At 49.3% G+C, this 20,106-nt stretch overlaps 1 protein-coding gene across 7 annotated transcripts in view; it reads left to right on the top strand.

The window, feature by feature from the left end:
- Positions 1-20,106, top strand: part of LOC116947617 (semaphorin-3A-like) — a 178,111-nt gene that overhangs the window by 26,433 nt on the left and 131,572 nt on the right. The window contains exon 1 of one of the 7 annotated variants that reach the window (XM_032963578.2): positions 887-1,071. The exons of 2 other annotated variants lie outside the window; for them this stretch is intronic. In XM_032963578.2, the coding sequence (XP_032819469.2) occupies positions 919-1,071 (153 nt within the window). In that variant the 5' untranslated portion in view covers positions 887-918. Of the gene's footprint in view, positions 1-886; positions 1,072-1,881; positions 2,076-20,106 lie in introns of those variants that run through there. 4 more of the 7 variants (XM_032963573.2, XM_032963572.2, XM_032963570.2 and 1 more) reach the window with 4 other exon arrangements.

Here is a 20,106-nt window from a genome sequence, read left to right as displayed (position 1 = left end):
GTCAGAGCTCAGTGGTAGCTCTGTGATAGCTGCCTCCGTGGATCATTCTGTCAATCCCTCTGAGAGATGTGAATTGGCGCTATTTTCTCAAGACATGACACCGAGGGCACAATCGGGATAACATTTATGTGTAAAAAAAATATTTGAAAAGCGGTTTATAGACTTTATGCTGTTCAGCCCAGCTGCATTTGACGTATAAGGACACTCTATTCCGCAGATAGTGTACAATTTCTCCCTCATCAGTACAACTGCGTACACAGGCCGGGTTATTGTGCGAGCTAAACCCTTGAGAGCCTATAAAGTCACATTTATGTTGCTTGTTAGAGCAGTGTTTCTGGGTCAAAAGGTAATTACAGAATCTTGAAACTCCTAACTTTTTGGGCCCGAATGCCAAATATGGCAACGTAGAAGGTAGCTGCTGGAATGTCATTGTTCCCTGCTCCTTTTAAAAGCTGGGTTTCTTAATCTCCCAGCGAAGGGTTTCCAAATGCTATCCTTTCCTTCCTGGCTTCGCCCTGTTGTGTGGGAGGTGGCCGCTTTGCATTGCACGGCAGAGGCTTTGGGTGAGGCTAGCGAGTGAAGCGTCAATCTGCAGCCGTGACCTCAGACGTCTTTAAAAAAAAAACAGCTTTTAAATAAGTAAACGTGACCTGCTGTTGTTACATCTGTTATCATTACAGCAAGCAGACGGCCCGTGCGCTCTGTGGCATAGTTATTTGTTAACGTTATACGATTGGGTGATTGCTTTTATTTTGTTTGGCTTTATCTCATGCACTTTGGGCTCCTGTGCGGAGAGCGAGAGAGCGAGAGAGAGAGGACTTTGCACATGAAACGGAAATTCTGATGCTGGAAGTTTCTGAGTCTCTCCAGAATTCCTCAAGTGCATTATTTATCGCGGCTGCCGCTGCTGTTGTTGCGATGGAGGCTTCTGGAGATGCGGTCTCCCGTGTTTTTTTTTCCAGCGCTGGCCCCCTTTTAAATGCCACATTTGCATGGGAAGCGCGCACCGATCAAGCACGCAGTGGAGCATCGCCGCCGATGAATAAGACGCGCCTAGAATACCGCGAACAAGTGGGTAACGCATGTCGCACGTTTGCTTTGGGTATTTTGCAATTGGTAATTTAATTATTAGACCTGAGAAGAGACAAAAAAACCCGTCTTTGTTTAAAGAGCCCCTTTTTCAGTTAAATAAGGCAGAAAGAGTTATGTTTTTCTTTGTGATAGTTTGTGTGCGCGCGCTGTTAGGTAGAATAATGAGCGGCTTTGTGGTATGAGGGGCCTCCGTGGGTCCCTGCCTCCGTGTGTAAGGGTGCTTGACTTGTGATTGACGGCGCTAAATGGCTCGTAAACTTGCTCCTCGTCGCCCTGGGAGGGCATGGCGTATCTCGCGCTCCCGCTTGTGAGTCGTCGTGTGCGCCCCATTGCCGCGGCCGTGTTGCGCGGCGCTCGTTTGCGTCGGGCATTCGAATGCTCGCTGCGTATCGAATCGATACGCAGCTTCTTCCCATTCAGAACACTTTTGTTGTTGTTAATCCTCCCCTGTTTTTGTGCGTAACTTGGGACAACCTGTCTGGCTGCCACCCAGCTCCACAAGTATCACACACACACTGCCTTGGAATATCATCGCTCAATACTTGTTAAAAACCACTGTCATCTTGTTGGATTGGGGGGTGGGACGGGGGACGATCGCGACAATGCACGGCTGTGAATTTTTGTTCTTCCCATATAGGTCTTCATCTTGCGTCTGATGGACCAGCCTACAGCTGTCAGCCATCAATTAGCTTGTCCCACCCCGAGCCTTTTTTTCTTCTAGTGGCAGGGCTTTGGGGTGGGTTTGGTCTGGCCTCTTCATACTCCTCCTATCCTTCGCTTGGCAGCAGAAAATAAATATATAAAGCTGGTATGCCGAGAGGTTGAATGGCACGGTTTAGCTGCGAGTGCACGCGTGCAGCAAACCTGCACGGTGGAAGCTAATTGCCTGTTGTCAGCTTCCAAATTGGTTGTGGTGATCTGGCTGTCTCTGATCGGCAGAGGCCTCACCACGAGGGAAGTCGCGATTTGTTCCCCGGAATGCGGTGGGTTGTATTGCACGTCGCCCGTGGTTTTCTTGTTGTTCTTGACGCTGCATCACGTCTGTCTGTGCGTGCGCGCGTGATACACCGCCGCGCTTTTGCTCCGTTTTAATCTTTTAAGCACCGCGCTAATACATTGTTGTGTTTGCCTGCAGCCTTTGCGTACGGATCTATGCCGGCGTTTTGCGGTACAGATAGCACGATGCCTTTTTTGCGCTCGGTGCTAGGCCTATCGACCGCGTTGGCAGTGAAATGCTTTGAACGTTTAAATTCTTGTACTTGAATTATGCGTTTCGGTGCTTGGCAGTAACAACGTCTTCGGAGCGAGACCGTGCAAACCTTTGCGGAAGTTTCAATGTAAATGTCGAATGTACCGGACAGCGAAAATCTTTGGTGTTGGTGTTGGTGCACGGTATTCTGACATTTGGAGAGAGACGGAAGGGTGAACTTGTTGTCATCGGCACGGCAGCTGCGCTGGGCACGGCCGAAGCAGCGCAACATCAAAGTGAACTCCCTTGGACTCCCGAGGCCCGAGGCACATTGTGTGCCAACGGTACTGCCGCTGGCCCCTCGATCTGGGCCTTTTGATGTCCGACCCCTTCGCGCCGTGTGGAGACCCGGAATGGGTTTTTTTCGTGTTCCGTGGGAAGAGGAAAAAAACCCCGAAGCGCATGAAAAGGCGTCGCGCGTCCCTGACGCTCGGTTAATTGGATGGCATTAAATTTGAACAAAAATAGTTCGGTGAAGTTTCTGTGATCTCCAAGCACCGTTGACTTGGAACTCTGATGACAGGCGTCGTGATTTTAGAGCAAGCTCGGCTCATGGCATGGGGCGATCGCCCTTAATCCAGCAAGATAATTGCGTGGTTTAACAAGTATTGAGCATTGCTGCTCCGAGGCAGTGTGTGTGTGATATGTGTAGATCATGGGACCTTTCTTGCCAGTATCAAAATATAAGAATTGGTTTATACCCTTCCTGGCAATGAAACAGTTTGTGTTAAGATGTTAAAACACCAAACTGAAACCTTTTGCAAGGAATCGTGTCTACATTAACCACACACATACGTGTGGTGAACATGCAAACAAAAACACGTTCTGGTCATATAGGCGTTGTCTTTGAAACTGATTGGTCCACAGCAGAGAAAGCCTTCTTTAGAGCTTCGTCTCAAACGGCGTTAGACCAGAGGACGCCACAAGGCGAACAGCACAAAGACAATGCCACTATCAGGGCATTCATAGCTCGGGGTGAGCAGCTACAAGACAGGGTTCCTTACGAAAGGTTTCTGTTTGGTGTTTTAACATCTCAACACAAACTGTTTTATTGCCATATTCTTGGTTCTTTCGGTAAAGTCACGTAGAAGGGAAACAATAAAATAATAAAAATATAAAACAATACAATTCTCACGACTTTTCGACGGCAACACAAGCAATCATCATCAGGTGTGAAAACCACAGCAAGAAAGAACCAAGAATATGAATCCCTGCAGTCACGAACGCTCAACACCTGTTTTATTGCCAGAAAAGGGAAAACCCATTCGTATAGATATTTGTAGAGTTGGGTAGCAGCCAAACTTTGCAGCAATATACACCATTGCTGCATCGTTGTTAATTTTAGAAACGATGCAGATCAAACTGCTACTTGTAATCAAACTTGCGCAGCGATCTCGTATGGACGAGCAACTCGCCGTGTTATTAACTCGCTAAAGAAGAGTTTAATGCACGGTCAAATCTCAGTTTGCTCCCCGTTTTTGTTTGTTTAAAGTTACACTTGTGTACGTGCTCAACATTGGCAAATCACGTGACGATTCTTTAAGAACTCACGAATGACTTGCTTTGTGCCGTGCTATCCGGGATGGACTCCGATGAAGACACTGGCCACGGCGGCGCCAACATTTCTCCCATCAAGCCAATGCGTGGACCCGCATGTCATGGCAGAGCGATGCTGAAAACGAGCAGAGAACAGAGAGCCATTCTCCCTGGGCACGGTACCGCCAAGCTGTGTGCCTCGGATATTGCCCCGGGCAAACGCTTTGTACTGGCACTGCCATGTGGCAGGCTTCGCGTGCCGTGTGGATGAAAGGTCACGTCCTGACAAACGCGAGCCCTGTAGAAGGAGCGGTTTTCCCAGACTATTGCGTAGCCTTTTCGAGGACTTGCTGTCCAGCTCTCTGATCCACTTTCGGCTTGGACCGCGTGTTGTTCGGAACGACGATCGATGTTTGCTTCCACACGTTCGGAGCTTCTTCTTCTGCTCCTCCACGCTAGCCGGGTGCAATGTTGACTATCTGCCCACGGGATGCGGTTAACGGTGGTGACACCGCTTACTGGAACTATTTTGTATTTTACCAGGTAATATTGCCGGGTTGGGCCACAGTGGTGGGGTGGGGGTATTTAAGAGTTCCCCCTCGTATGGGTGAGGTTTCTCCTGGTGCTCCGGAATCCTTGCCACACGTATAATAAACACTCAATGTTTGGCTGAAAATATCTTCACATGTGAGGAACTGCAGAATGATTGTTGGCACCACCGCACCACCGCCTGGCGGCCTTCGAGCTCGTTGTCCGTGGCTCCCGCTCAGGCGATTGTGAGATTGCAATGTGCGCGACCAAGCGCTCGACAAGATTGTCTACTGGATTTTATTTTCCCACCGTTGTTTCAACCGCCGGTGCTGGGAGATGGAATGGAACCGGCGACTTCCGGCGTGCGAACCGCGACGAAGTCCCGGCCCTGGTGTCTGCGTTGCCCCCCTCTTCCTCCTCTGGAGCGCTCCCTGCCGTGCCTCGCGGGAGCCGACCCGGCAGCGCTGCTCGGCTGCTGTGCTCCTCTGCATTGGGCACAGGTGTCATATATTTATTTACGAGTGCGTAGACACACAGTTGTTGTTGTTTTTTTTTCATGAGAAAAGGTAGCTCAAGGAACATTGCCTCCGATTTTTCACGGCCGTGTTCAGCAGGAAAGGGACATCGGCGAACGTGTCTGGGTGGCTTTGCTCATCCGGATGGTGATTTGTGTACACGATTTGACGTTCTCGTCATTTCACGCCAGGATTTATCTCCTGTGCGTTACTTGACGCCTGATTTCGTGTGACGTGTCCCCTCGCCGTGCACGTCTGAAGGCAACGTTATCGTCGCCCATTCTATTCGTGCGCATGGCAATGTGTTCAGGAGCTCGATGCCCTCCAATGCCGAGGTCGGCTGCTGGCCACGGCCGAGAGGGCTTCAGCAGACAGAGAGTTCGTGTCCATCTGATGCTCCTCCTCCTCCTCCTCCGTTGAAGCAGTGCAGACCACAGTGGGTCTACTCGATGGCCCAGAGTTCGGGTTGCATGGCTGCAACCGCACGGCGGTGGCTTGTCTTTCATTTTAAATTCACTGTCGCTGATTAATATGTGTGGGAGAGAGCACTCTAGCACTGCCTGAGATAGGCTTAGAGAGGGCAGCAACTTGAAAAGTGTGCCAGAATCCACGCGTGTGCATGGGTCTTCCTCCTTGTTTTCCCATTCAAGCGCACAACGCGAGCATCGTTCCCCAAACTAATCGCTGTCTGCCGGCATTCGCAACGCAATACGGCCGAGTCCCTGGCCCCTTGCATTTTCAACAACATTTGTTCGGCACAGGAGGAGGAACCTTCTCGCGGGGGAAAAGAGGGACAGGTGGCAACCCTGCGGCGCTCTCAGATCGCTTCGCGACGAGGAGAGCGCCGCTTGCGATTCGTGCGTTTGCTCCTTCAGCTTCGTGCCGTCTCTCTGCGGTAAGGAGGCAAAGTGTGGCCGGGCCCTCCCTGTCCCCATCCCTCTCCTCCCGTCGTGGATCTTTGCGGAGGTGGTGGTACAGGTCGGTTAAATATACAGCAGCAGCAGCAGCAGCAGCGACGACGATAAAAAAATAATAAATTTCGGAGACGATGAGTCGAGACACCGCGTCATGTTTCTGTCCTCCGGAGAAGTGGTGGGCGACTCCACAATAGCTGAGCGCCGGGGGGGTGTGAAATGGCGAAACTTTCCTTCGAAAGTCCTCGTCAGAGGGGGCAGTGGCGTCTCTGCAACAGCGATCAGAGAGACACCCTCCATGCCACGACACCGCAGCTCAATTACTCGGCCCCAATTCTAAATTCGTGGGCCGTGCCTCTGTCCTCTGCTATGCATGTGGGGGCTCGGGGTCCCGTCCCCTGATCGTGCAAACATTGTTTCTTAGCTCCCCATATTGCATACAGAGTGCACATTTGTACACGTGTGGTTAAGCACGGATGAGTTCACACCCGGCTACGCGAGCCACGGGCACTCGTGTGAAGTCGCCTCACCGTTGGAATTGTCTTTTGGCTCGCGCCGTACCGTGGCACGGGCATCGCACACACAGGCGTGAACGCGACCTTTTATATTTTTGTCAGCATCGAATATGATGAACAATAAGAAGAGGTTTTCCCCTTTCTAGCAATAGAAACAAGAGGTGTTCAAACACCAAATAGATACCTTTTGTGAGGCATCATGTCTGCATTGCCCACATTTACTTGTGGCAACACGTGCAGACAAACACACTCTGATAATAAATACATTGTCTTTGCAACTGATTGGTCCACACCAGAGACATCTTTCTCTTGAGCCTCGTCTCAAACGTTGTTAGACCAGAGGACGCCAAAAGGCTGTCTCTGGTGTGGACCAATCAGTTTCAAGGGCAATGCAATATTATCAGAGTATGTTGTTTTTTGCATTCTGACCACAAGCATTGTGGTTAATGCAGACATGATTCCTTGTAAAAGGTTTCAGATTGGTGTTTGAACATCTTATCACTTGTTTTGTTGCCAGAAAAAATGGTAAAACCTATTATCATATTTTGTTACTGGCAAAGGAGGTCCCATGAAGTATAAGGACAATGCAAGTTGGTTCTATTCAAAAGGTACCAAATGATTTGGTGACCTGCAAACTTGTTTATAAAAAAAACACTTAACTAAACGGCCAGTCAGTGATTGTGTAGTGACTTAACTCGGAGACGCTAAGACTTGGAGGCACTTATTTTATTCAACCGAGCACCCTTTGCACAGTACACACCCTACACGCTGGCACACACTCTCCTGTCTCTCGTTTGTACACAACTCTACGTAAGTCGCTCGCCTATACACAACGCTAGCCGTCTAACACTGACGGCGCTGAGCCGAGACAGCCAACTACCATCCAGCAGCGCAGTATCGAGTGAAGATGACAGCAATGATGGCGACGAGACAACAGTGACGATGGTGACGATCTTCAACAGCACGACGGAGATCCCACTACAAACGACAGCCCCGAGCTCTCGCTCAGGGCTCCCTTTTATGCTCCAGCGTGGCCTCGCTCCGCCCTTGCCACGCCCCCTCTCTAGAACCTACTAGCGGTTTCCCGGGCTTCCCCCACGTGCCCCTTCTGTAACCTTTCCCCCAGATATCCCCTCTGGTGTATCACCTGACCTGCTGACGTCAGGGCTGCTGTCAGCCGCAGATCCCCTTTCTCGCCAGCAGCGAGCTCTATGCTGCTACATAGCTCATTCTATGTCACTACAATTGTAAAGCAGACATATAGCATAGGAACACGCCAACTCGAGTACAGCCTCTGCAGTAAGCTTACAGCACACACAAAGACAAAGATCCCCCGCATAGCCTTAACAGACTGCTGGGGCAAGTGCTGTTAGCGAGGACAGTAATGAAGACGATGCGAGTGTCAGAGCACGTATAGCTGAGCTCGAGCAGCCACATCTATGGGATACCTTTTTTGTTCGCCAGCCTTAACCTCTCTGGGTCTCAGCATCATCGACTGTGGGTTTATCCCTCCTGTGAAGATGCACACCTGAGATATAGGCGACGAGGAGTCGCCCGCGCCCCATGCAGGGCTGCCAGCGTTCACCAGAATTTGTTTTCGCGTTCGCGACGTCGGCACGGTACGGGGACGTTGCTTGAGATTACGCACGCACGCACGGACGGACGGACGGGGGGTTAACGTGATGTTGATGGGGCCATCCAGCAGTGGAGTGATGAAGGGTTGCCAAACAAATACGGTGGAGCTGTAACAATTAAAGTGATGCGCAGAGTTTCCCACATTCAAGTATTTTACGGAATAATGTAGCTAATGTTTATGTAAGCCCATTAATATGATTATAGAAATATAGGATACAATAATATAGGATTATTATGGATACTCGTATCTTGTACTCTAGTGGTAGTGCCTTATTGTGATAATCCCCTTTCCAAGGTACCTTGGCAGCGTTCCAGGACATATTGAGTGAGAAATTAATTCTCGAACTTATACTAAGTTAACAATGTAGTATAAATCAGCACACTATTTTCTCTTTATCTCTTTAAGCGTTTGGTACAAGAGATCAATCAATCACGTGCTTGACAGAGTCTCAGCGATGACATTTAACTTGGAGTTGTTAAATTGTACAGCTCTGTGCAGTTCAGCACACGGCGTGTGTGTTGGAGAGTAAACCCATAACAACATTCACAATTTACAGAGTACCCTGACGTTTCGCCAGTTATTACAACTAGCATCACCAGGCGACAGCCAGAGGTGGTGTTGTGGGTTTTACTCCACAACACACCGGTGTGCTGTACTAGTAACGAATTGGCCACGTTTTGTTCACGTGACAAACCTTACTCACTGGCTGTGTGGGCTGGTGGCGGGTTTAAAGACATTTATATTTACCAGATCTAACTCCCCCCCCCAAAAAAACCTCCTCTATGATGGATCCTGTAGTTGTTACGTTCGACGATCATCGACGCGGATTGTCGTGAGATTTTCGAGCAACCGCGAAGCAGCTGGCTCCTGGCGTGAGACGTCCGGAGCGTGAGGCATTGCCACTGAGATGTTGAAAGAAGAGTGTCAACAGATGCCGGGAGGAGCTGCATAACACGAGGCTTGCGGAGCAGCGAACAGCTACCGCGGGGCTGGATAGAGGCTATTATCATCCCATTGCATAAGAAGGGAGATAGGAAAAATCGTGGATGAATGCGTTCGGCATTCAAGGGTCGCTTTTGGAAAAGAAAAAAAAAACAGATCTTCGCTGATTGCTGAAAGAGACAAACAAGCGGAGAGAGGTGTGTCTAAGGTCACGTGGGTGAGGGGTCAGCGCTGCGGGGAGAGGCGACATCGGTTCGTTTGTTTGTTACCGTTCGGTAAGGAATGAAGAAGGGCGTGGGACATTGGGAGGAGTTCGGAAGAGAGCGTGGCAAGGGAGCATCGCAGCCATCGCGACGATGAGGAGGTGGCGGTGCTTTGGGAGCAGTGGGTGTGCGGATTCGGAGGAGGGCAGGGTTATTGAGGCAGGCATTGTAGAGGCAACATGGGGGTAGCTGTTGGAGGCTGGGTGTTGGGTGGGTAACGCTTGCGGGATCTGACGGATGGGAAGGCATCCTGCCGAAGTGTGGTGCCATCGTCGGCACTGGCTGGGATGCAGGGCACAGACACATATTTGGAAGTTGGGGGCGTCCTGCTCGTGATTGGTTCCTGGTGGTTATTTGTTAGATTATCTCTGCGCTGTGGCCTACCCAGAACCCCCCCCTCCCCCCCAGTAATGCTGGGCCTGATACAGCACGATTCCCGTTTTGACGGTAACTCGGATCGCGCACGGTCAACCTGAGGGCGTCGTGGGCGTAGAGGAGATCGCGCGAACCCAGAAGCGGAGCGGTCCCAATCGCTCGCAAACGCGAACTCATCGTGGTGATCGTCCGAGGCCCCGTGGCAGTGCGTATTGCGGTGTCCATCGCTTCTGTGTGGAAGGCCGTGCGCTGAGCGCCGTTGGCTTCGTACGGCGCCACGGATGTTCAACGAAATTAGCGAAAAATACATTTGAGTTTTAAAATCGGCTGCTGGCTTTCAGCTTTCGGCAATGTTTTATTCAGAAGCGTCGGTTTATCGTCCCGTGTTTGGGCGCCGCAGACGCGTCTCACTCCACGCGGCCGCCAGTGTCGGCGCGAGTGACCGGCGGTGGGGTTTCTGGTGTCGCGTGATGCGCGAAGCACCGCCGCTTGGCTTGAGGCCAAAGCGAGCAGTAACGCCACGCTCGGGTTATTAATGGGATTCAATGTGCAGAGCCAAGGTTCAATCGGCAGTAAGCTGGGATGGACCCAGAGCACGGGCATGGATGCTGCTTGAGTTTTCACGGGTTTTGACCTGCTGTGCCCCTTTCTAAATACATCTTAATGGGTAAAATCCTCTGGAAAAAAAACTCCCAACAAACTATGCATTTCAATAGTAGGTCCACCTGATACTGTATTTCCATTCATGGCTTTTGAGTTTCAACTTTCAAGTGTAGGACTGTTAAACCAGGTGGGAATTTTAGGAAGTCGTCCTTTGCAAGAGTGACATGGGTTACCACAGTGACTAAAGCAAAACAAGTAAAGTTAGCACTGAAATACATTTAATTCGGAGAAAAAACAGCTGGTATTGCAGGGGAATTTGAATTTATTTACACAAACTTAGAGCATGTTCACTAATACATTCCCTTTCGGCCAAATCAGCTCGGCCCGATACATTGTTTTTTTATACTGATCATAGCACAATGACAATTAAGTTACAGCACCATTGAACAGATGGAGTGTGACTGTTGTACTAAAGTGTTGAAGAGACGAGGAGCCCGCTACTCCGTGTAAGAGCAACCGAGGGTGGCGAGCAAGCCAATTAAAATGACAACGCGCGTTTTTGTCGCTATCATTTCCGAGAGGACAAAGTGACGAATAATATTGCACAGTAACAATGCGGAAATTATTAATCCACTGAAGTTTCACTGACCTGTTACTTTGTGGAAACTGGCAGAGCACCCAAAGAATATCCACATTTATGAAGTGATAACACTCAAGCGTCAGCATATTTTGCATTGTTGTGAAGTGTTATGGGCAATACATTCAACTCTGTTACATATTTTCTCAAAAAATAAATGTTTAGTCCACCTCATGACATTTCCAGACGGCGACTATCGTTGTTTGTTACAGAAACAAATTGTGGGTGGGCTTACACCTTCAAGTTCTCATCAGTAGGATTGGGCTTGCTCAACAAACACTACTGGGTTGCCAGATGTTATTGCTGCTCAATAATGTTAATCAGAGAAGACCAAAGGGTGTTGGTTATACGTAATGGGTGCCCGTTTTATGTATTTAAATACCCATGATGCTCCACCGCTACACCGAGAGTGGAACATCTGTAATCATCGAACAAAGATTGCGTGCTTTAAGACGCGCTTCTGCGGCCGTCTGGAACGTTCTTCCTTCCGATATGAGGAAGCCACCGGAGCTATGCACTTTTGAAATGATCTCGATGGAAAACTAATTTCTTTGGAACTGAATGCTGTGTTTAGTTTGTTGTCCTTCGCCCGCACTTCCTATTAGCACAGTTGGTTACGTAGGGTGTGAAAGAAGTTCAAAATACATACATACGATGAGCAGAGTTGGCTACGTCGGGTGTGAAAGAAGTTCAACATACATACGAGTAAGCCAGAGTTCAGGGTATCTCAGAATGGCTTTCCAAAACAAAACCTCAACTCTAAAGAACACTGTTCATATGCTAATTGATTCAGCTGTGCATGGTAGGTTAGACGTATGTGCTCATTACCTCTAAAAAAGAATATTTGATATATACATTATATATTTAATGCATTTACATTATCATCGCAAATTATTGTCATGTTTAATTGCTTTATGTGCAATGCAACAACGCTCACCTGTTGCTCTGTTAGGGTGAGTTTGGAAGGATAAAAAAAGAGATTGACGCTGAAAAATAATCAACGTGAACATTGGCCCCGAGATGTCGGCATTACGCTACGTGCGGTGCACGGGAATGCGAGGCTGCTGCAGTCTGAGCTGAAACCGCTGAGCAAGACGTGTGGCCTTGGTGCTATCTGCAGATCGGGGGTGGGGGGGGCATCTGCAGACTTGGGAAACAGCTCTCACAACTCCAGGTGGGCTGAATCTTGCGTTGAGGCTGAACCCTGCACGCCGTGGGATCAACTCGCGCTAACCCATGGCGTGATAACATCTGTACACTGGGGTCACTTTAACGTACTGTGTGGGATTATTCCCTTCCACAACATTGAGCTCATCCACATTGAGTTTTTTTTTTTTAAAGCATGACCCGTAACTTCAAATGTCACGGGTTCTTTGTAAATTACAAACTCTGGAACACTGATTTTTATAAATAGATTTTTTCGACTGTTATTGAAAACTGTACTTGATGAAATTATACAGAGCTAAATTTAGAGAGCGAGAGAGAGAGAGAGAGAGCGTGGACAGCCAGCTCTGTTTTTAATTGCAAGCTCATTTGTTTTGGCTCGCAAGGAATTTTAGCAATGGAGGTATTCAAAAACATTGCCATCATCTTCAGCGTTGTCATCGTAATCTTCTTTACAATAACACCACGTGACTGGCGGATACTCGGTGCCTGACATTTGTTGCCAAATATGTCGGTGTTAACTTTTCTTTTCCGGATGCTTGGATTATATTTTTTTATTATTATTATTATTAAGCAGAGCTACGTGACGGACAGACGCCTTGGGCATGCTCATTAAAAGTGATGGGCGCATTTCCTGAAGGCCCTTTATCTCAGGGAAGGCTAACGGTACGGCGTTGGCGGTTATCTCCCAAGGTGCATTAGGAGGATGAATAATTGAAATGAGCCCCTTGTTGAATCTTCTGATCTAATTTTTTTTACTGACAGCACTTTCTTGAGAAGCGGGAGCTCAGGTCCCGTTATTCAATGGGATTGCCGGGCTGCGGGAGATAACAAGGTGCGCGTGCCTCGTTATTATTCAGTGCCCTACCCAGGGCCAATGAAAATTTTAGTTGTGTCTGTGTGTGCACAGCGATGCAACATGCTAATGGTGTTACTCAAGATAACGGCGTGTGTGCTTAACACATCTATTGATTTTCACCAACGTTAACGGTTGCTTTTACGAATAATATTAGCATGATGTATTGACACATTTGGTAATTCGGTGTTATTGATGTATACTAATTGGTCAGTTAACTGCTGTCCTATCGACAGCTTGAATTTTTATTTTATTTTAGCAGGTAAAGCCCACTGAGCTACGTAGCACGTTTTTTTTAAGTGACCTGGCCACAAATGATAGCTCAACGAAGTGGCTTATCATGTGGAATCTATAGCAGCCAAATAATCTAAGCTCAATGATTCTAAATGTGGAGGAAAACTCCGAGGACCCGGAGAAAAATCCACCTAGACCACGGGAAAGAGAGAGACACTCACAGACACCAACTACTTTATCAAGGGGGTCAGGATCTAACCCACGACCTCCTGCATACCAGTCGAGGTAGTTAACAGCTCGCCACCACGACAGTTGTCTGACTGCAGCTGATTACTCATTCTTCCCACGGTTGCCTACTTACCTGCACATTCTGTGGGAAAAAAATACTTTTTGTCATTGTAGCTATTGCTTTTCATCAAAATTGACAGATGCTTTAACGAATAATATCAGCAAGATGTATTAACGGAGATGGGTAGGGGCACGGTTAGGAGTCTGTGGTTGAATAAGAAAATGATTTTCTTCATCAGCTGATGATTCTGTGGATTATTCGGTGGTGCCGAATCATTGAGAACAGAATTTAATAAACACCTTCAAAATACAAAATCTATAGATCTGTTAATGGAATCAACTGGAATAATGTTAGCTGAAACGAAATATGCAGGGGATATGAATACTAGTTCACAATGACCAGTGGTTACAATCTCATGCTTCCATGTGATGTGGCTTAACATAGCACGTGTATTAGTGAATCGTTTTCAAGGTGTTTGGCCATTTTTATTGAAGCTCTCCATTGTTTATATATCGTGTGCGCTTACACAGTGTAATCAGTGCACACGCATATACACAATCCCACAAATGTACACTACACAGACAAAGAGTCCCCATATAGCCTTACCAGGTGGCTGGAGCAAGTGCCCTGAGCCATAACCTTTACGGGCCGACATTGGACACGAAGGGGTAGGTGGACATCACCACGCTTAGCTGCCTTGGCCTCTCCAATATCGTTGGTTTACACACCGCGCTAGGTACCTATTTAAGGCCGAGTCGACCTAGAGGAGGCCCACGACCGGTTCAGAGAATCGTCACTGGTGTTGGCCTTGAGCGGGAATCGAACTCGGGTGGCCGAGGTTCGAAGCGCAGCGTAGCGCTCACCGCTACTACAACACCGCTGCTCCCCACCGAATGTAGACTGTAGCGCATTCATCAACAGACAAATGCATCGTTGAAGTGGAGTCGGTGAGAAACTAAGAAGGTTGTCACAGCACAGGCATGAGAGGGCCGGGGGGGAGGGGGGGCTTTGGCGATGACCAGCCCGACCGGCTGTGGATATCTCGTGCTGATGTTGACATATTTTAGCAGGCGCATCGGCGACTCTCGTGTACAAATATATCACCGTATTGATGTGGGAAGCCGTGAATCAAAATCCAGGAAGATGTCGCAGCGGGCAGTGTGCTCGCCACCGTGCCCCCGTTTGTTTTGTCACACATCCAACAAGTCGTGCAGGCGGACGCGGTAGGGCCGCAGCGCGCGTTCGGAGACGCAGAAGCGTTGCGAGGTGAACGCCAGCGCTGGCCCCGTGAGTTCACCCGCGACGCGGACTGCGGACAAAGCGAAGGTCTCCAGCGGCATGGCGTGCGGGGTGTCCTCCCGGGGTGTCCTCCCGGGTGTCCTCCCGGGGTGTCTCTCTCCCGGGGTGTCCTCCCGGGGTGTCCTCCCGGGGTGTCCTCCCGGGGTGTCCCTCTCGGGGTGTCCTCCCGGGGTGTCCTCCCGGGGTGTCCCTCTCGGGGTGTCTCTCTCGGGGTGCCTCTCTTGGGGTGTCCTCTCGGGGTGTCTCTCTCGGGGTGTCCTCCCGGGGTGTCCTCCCGGGGTGTCCCTCCCGGGGTGTCCCTCCCGGGGTGTCCTCCCGGGGTGTCCTCCCGGGGTGTCCTCCCGGGGTGTCCCTCTCGGGGTGTCTCTCTCGGGGTGTCTCTCTCGGGGTGTCCTCTCGGGGTGTCCCTCCCGGGGTGTCCTCCCGGGGTGTCCTCCCGGGGTGTCCTCCCGGGGTGTCTCTCTGGGGGTGTCTCTCTCGGGGTGTCCTCTCGGGGTGTCTCTCTCGGGGTGTCCTCCCGGGGTGTCCTCCCGGGGTGTCCCTCCCGGGGTGTCCTCCCGGGGTGTCCTCCCGGGGTGTCTCTCCCGGGGTGTCCCTCGCGCTGCTCGCTGTGGCCAACGCGGCGATTCTCCCCTCGCCGTTTCTCTGGCCAAGAAACGGCCGAGCCTGGTGACTCGAGAACACAAAACCTCGCCCCCCCTCCACCCCACCCCCCCAACAACTCTACATTAAGAAACTGCAGAAGCGGGGCTTCACGCCACCGCTCCTCGACCTCGCGCAGTAATTCCTCCAGCTGCAACAAATTCTGTACCCCCCCCCCCCCCGAGCCAGCCGCACGGAGATGGAGGAGCGAAACGCAACGACGCAGACGCGCGCATGGGCACTTTGTCGAGTCTGCCGTGACGGGGGAGAGCAAGTGTGCCTCCTTCCCACAGAGATGCGGCGCGGTGGTTATATTCGTACGAATGCCTGCGCTATAGAGGGTGCGCATACCTACGTGTCGAGATCAGGGGGTCGTCACCTCAAATTGTGTTGATGCCACTACACCTTGCGATCACTTTCTGTCTTCTTTTTTAATTCCCACAGCTGTTGCACAGTCGACAGCCGAGCTCCAGAGTCTATTCTTGCAGTCTCCCGCCATCTGGTTTTAGTATCCTGCCATCTGGTTGCAGCCCTCTGGGCTGTCCACTCCAATGCCAGCCTCGGCGTCCTGCTCTCCTCAATCCTTGTACGTGAGCCACACGCACCGTGGTCTGTACACACAAAGTGCTTGCCACAACTGAACCACAACGCCTTGCTGCTGATCTTCCGGTCATCCTCGCAGCGGCGGTCTTTGGCTGACCATCGCACCAAGACGGTGGTCACCGCATCGCGCGGCGCTTTCAGATGCGCTTTTGTGGTCGTCTGGAACGTTCTTCCTTCCGATATTAGGAAGCCACTGGAGCTGTGCACTATAAATAATCAAAATTGAAAACGAGTTTCTTTAGACCCGCTTTCCGTGTTTAGTTTGTTGTCCTCCCTCCGCACCTCCAAGTAGCACGGTTGGCTTCGTAACAAGTGCGAAAGAAGTTCACCATGCACACGGACATTAGAATTATAACACTCTCATGCTGTCTTCTATTTCCAATGTACAACTTGTCTACCCTGTACTGCCGTGAGATATGTTAGCATGAGCCACGTGCTGGAACTTATTTTCTTCACGGCATCGGGAATGCATTTTGGGGAGAAAAAAAGAGACGTGGAAATGGAACCTTGAGCCAGAAGTGCCACGTGTGATACGAGGCTCGTGAGAGTGCTTAGACTTTTAACAAAGCAACTGGACAAGAAGCCATTTGGAAATCTCACACAGCAGTGGAACATTCGTGTTTCCGAGAACGGCCGAGGTAAAATAGTTGCACAGGACCTGCTCGGAAGAATCCTTAAGATGGTCTTCATCTCTACACAACACGTGGGGATACTTTCTCAAACACTTCTGTGAAACCGCTGTTGGTCCTACGACAGTAAACCACCGACATTTTAATCCTCAGAGCTGGGAATTTGTCAAATTACGTGCTTGTATAGATCTTAGTTCGAGCAAAACTGCACAATACATAACGCCAAATAATCATGAGCCGCATTGTGGTGATTATTATCAATGTCAAGCTATTTTGTTATCAATATGCCTCAGAAAAAAAGTATTTGCTTAAAACTTTTATTTTTAATCATAATTTTTACAATGCACACGCTCACGTTACACAATAAAAGACAAAAACATTCACACTAGGAAGGCAAAGTTCCCCCTTATAGCCTGAACAGACGTTTGGGGCAAGTGCTTTTAGAGAGCACCAATGAAGGCCCCCACGGCACACGAGGGGGCAGGTGGCCAGCACCACGCCCGGCCGCCTTTATCTCCCTCGTGGCGATGTTTACACACCGCACCAAGTTATCATTTGAGGCTGAGTCGATCTAGGGGAGGCCCATAACTGAGGTAATCGTCACTGGTGTTGGCCGTGAGCGGGAATCAGACTCGGGTCACCGGGTTTGCAGTGCAACGGTTAGCTCATACAAAGCAAACACACTCGCTCGCACACAACACACACCACACACACACAATACACACACAACACACACAACACACACAATACACACACAACACACACAATACACACACAACACACACAATACACACACAACACACACAATACACACACAACACACACAATATACACACACAATACACGCACAATACACACACAATACACACACAACACACACAACACACACACACACAATATACACACAATACACACAATATACACACACAATACACACACAATACACACACAACACACACAATATACACACAATACACACACACTCCACACACAACACACACAATACACACACAAAATACACACACATAATACACACAACACACACATAATACACACACAAACAATACACACAATACACATAATACACACACAATACACACAACACACACATAATACACACAACACACACAACACACAACACACATAATACACACACGAACAATACACACAATACACACACAATACACACAATACACACACACAATACACATAATATACACACATATAATACACACATATAATACACACACAATACACACACATAATACACACAATATACACACAAAATACACACAATATATACACACAATACACACAACACACACAATACACACACATAGTACACACACAATATACACAATATATATACACACACACATAATACACACACAATACACACAATCTACACAATACACACAATACACACACAATGCATACAACACACACGAATACACACACACATAATACACACACAATACACACACACATATAATACACACACACAATACACACAATATACACACAATACACACACAATACACATAATACACACACAATACACACACATAATACACACACAATACACACAATATACACACAACACACAAACAATACACACAACAAAATACACACAAATAACACGCACACACATACAATATATACACACACAATACATACACAATATATATACACACACAATACAATACACACAAACAACACGCACACACAGCACACACATACACACAATACACACACATACACTCACACACACACAATGCACACACAATACACATATACACAAAGACAAAGACCCCCCGTATAGCCTAACAGACTGTAGGGACAAGTGCTGTTAGCAAGCACCTATAAAGGCCGGCACGGCACACGAGGGGATGGGTGGCCAACACCACGCCCGGCCGCCTTTGTCTCCCTCGTGGCGATGTTTACATATCACACCAGGTACTCATATACACACACACACAAAACGCACATACAATACACACACACATACAATATACACATACACAACACGCACAAACACACTCGCGCACACACAAACAACACACAACAACCGCCATTCGCCACGACGCTTGTGCCAGGCTATGTGCACGTAGAGGCCACGTGAAGCGTCGAACGCCCGCTGGCAGGAGGTCACGGGACGGACCCAGGTGCCACGGGTCGACTGACTGAGATGACTGGCCGATGCACCACCACTCACACAACACACAAAGACAACTCACACACTCGCACACCAGAGCGCAGACACATTCCAGTGTAACCAGTAGATAATGCCGGCTAATTCCGTTCATGCAGTTGTTTTTACAACCTACCCTTGTCCTGTCAACTTGAATACAACTTCATGTCTAGGGGGCCTCCCATCCTCCACAACTGCTTCCCACACATCCTCTCTTCCAGCCCACCAACTTCACTCCTCCTCATCCCCCCTCTTCTGAACGATATGTGAGTGTAGCGTTGTGTTTTGTTTGGCTGTGTACGACGAGGCTCGACCCGAAACGATTGTCACGTACGGTCGCTCGGGCCTTACGATTCTTGGAGACGGGATGATGATGATGATGAGGAGGAAGGAGGAATCCAATGAGGCACTCTGCCGTAGTCGGCTGTAAAAATAACGGCCCTGCGAATCCACCCCCTGCCGCTCTTAACGTCAGTGGGCTCGCCACCCAGCCCCAGTGGAAGGTGAAAAACGCCGTCCCTGCGATTGCTGCTGCTGCCGCCCGGAGAAAAGCATCCGCTAGAGGGAGCTCTAGGGAGCCCCGCGAGAGGGTATTTGGCCTACTCTTCCACACTGGCCGGTAGGTCTTGGGATAAGTGGGAGTGGGGCGCACACGGACCTCTCGCCACGCGCAGCCTAGCGGTTCACTAACAACTGTGGTGCAAAGTTTATGGAATTAAACATAAAGAGATCGCAGCGAAACACCTCGTGGAAGTCCCAACGCAGAAGATCCCCGGTTTTGATATTCCACGAAGCTCGCGGTCCACCCTAAACCGCATCCGCACAAACCAGTTGATGCGGATACCTGATGCACTAAAAGGAGCCCATCTCCGGGCGCATGATTTAACCTCTGCATCGCAAGTCCGGCGTGCTCGCCATCGCACCACCATGGCAGTGGCCCAGCCACACGGTGCGGTTTTATTTTTAGACACCGCGACGGGTTGTTAAAGCCAGCGAGTAAGAATCCCCGCGTGTTGGGAACCAGCGGGCTCCGAGTCTCCCGCTGGTAGACCCCCCCCCCCCCCCTAGAGAATCTCGGGGAAACGGTCGCCTTCTCGTGTCATCAGGACCGCCAAGCCCTTTTGGAGGCAAGCGCTTCACCTAAAACGACGCGAATTCAACCCTGATCAAGCTCGGAAAGTTCAATGAAATTCAAAAAGAACTCTCAGCAACAACAAAAAAGAATATTGTGGAAGACCCAACGCAGAAGATCCCTGGTTTTTTTAATATTCCACAAAGCTCATGGTCCACCCTAAACCGCATCCACACAAACCATGGCATATGCGGATACCTGAAGCACAAATGGGAGAAAAAAACCTCTCCAGCAGTGTGCGACTGTGGTCATCCAGCAC

Source organism: Petromyzon marinus, chromosome 30 (genome assembly GCF_048934315.1).
Source record: "Petromyzon marinus isolate PM22_M1 ecotype Great Lakes invasive population chromosome 30, UKy_Petmar_22M1.pri1.0, whole genome shotgun sequence".
Taxonomy (NCBI): Eukaryota; Metazoa; Chordata; class Hyperoartia; order Petromyzontiformes; family Petromyzontidae; genus Petromyzon; species Petromyzon marinus.
Note: the sequence above shows the minus strand (reverse complement) of the source record. Positions and strands in the feature narration are given on the sequence as shown.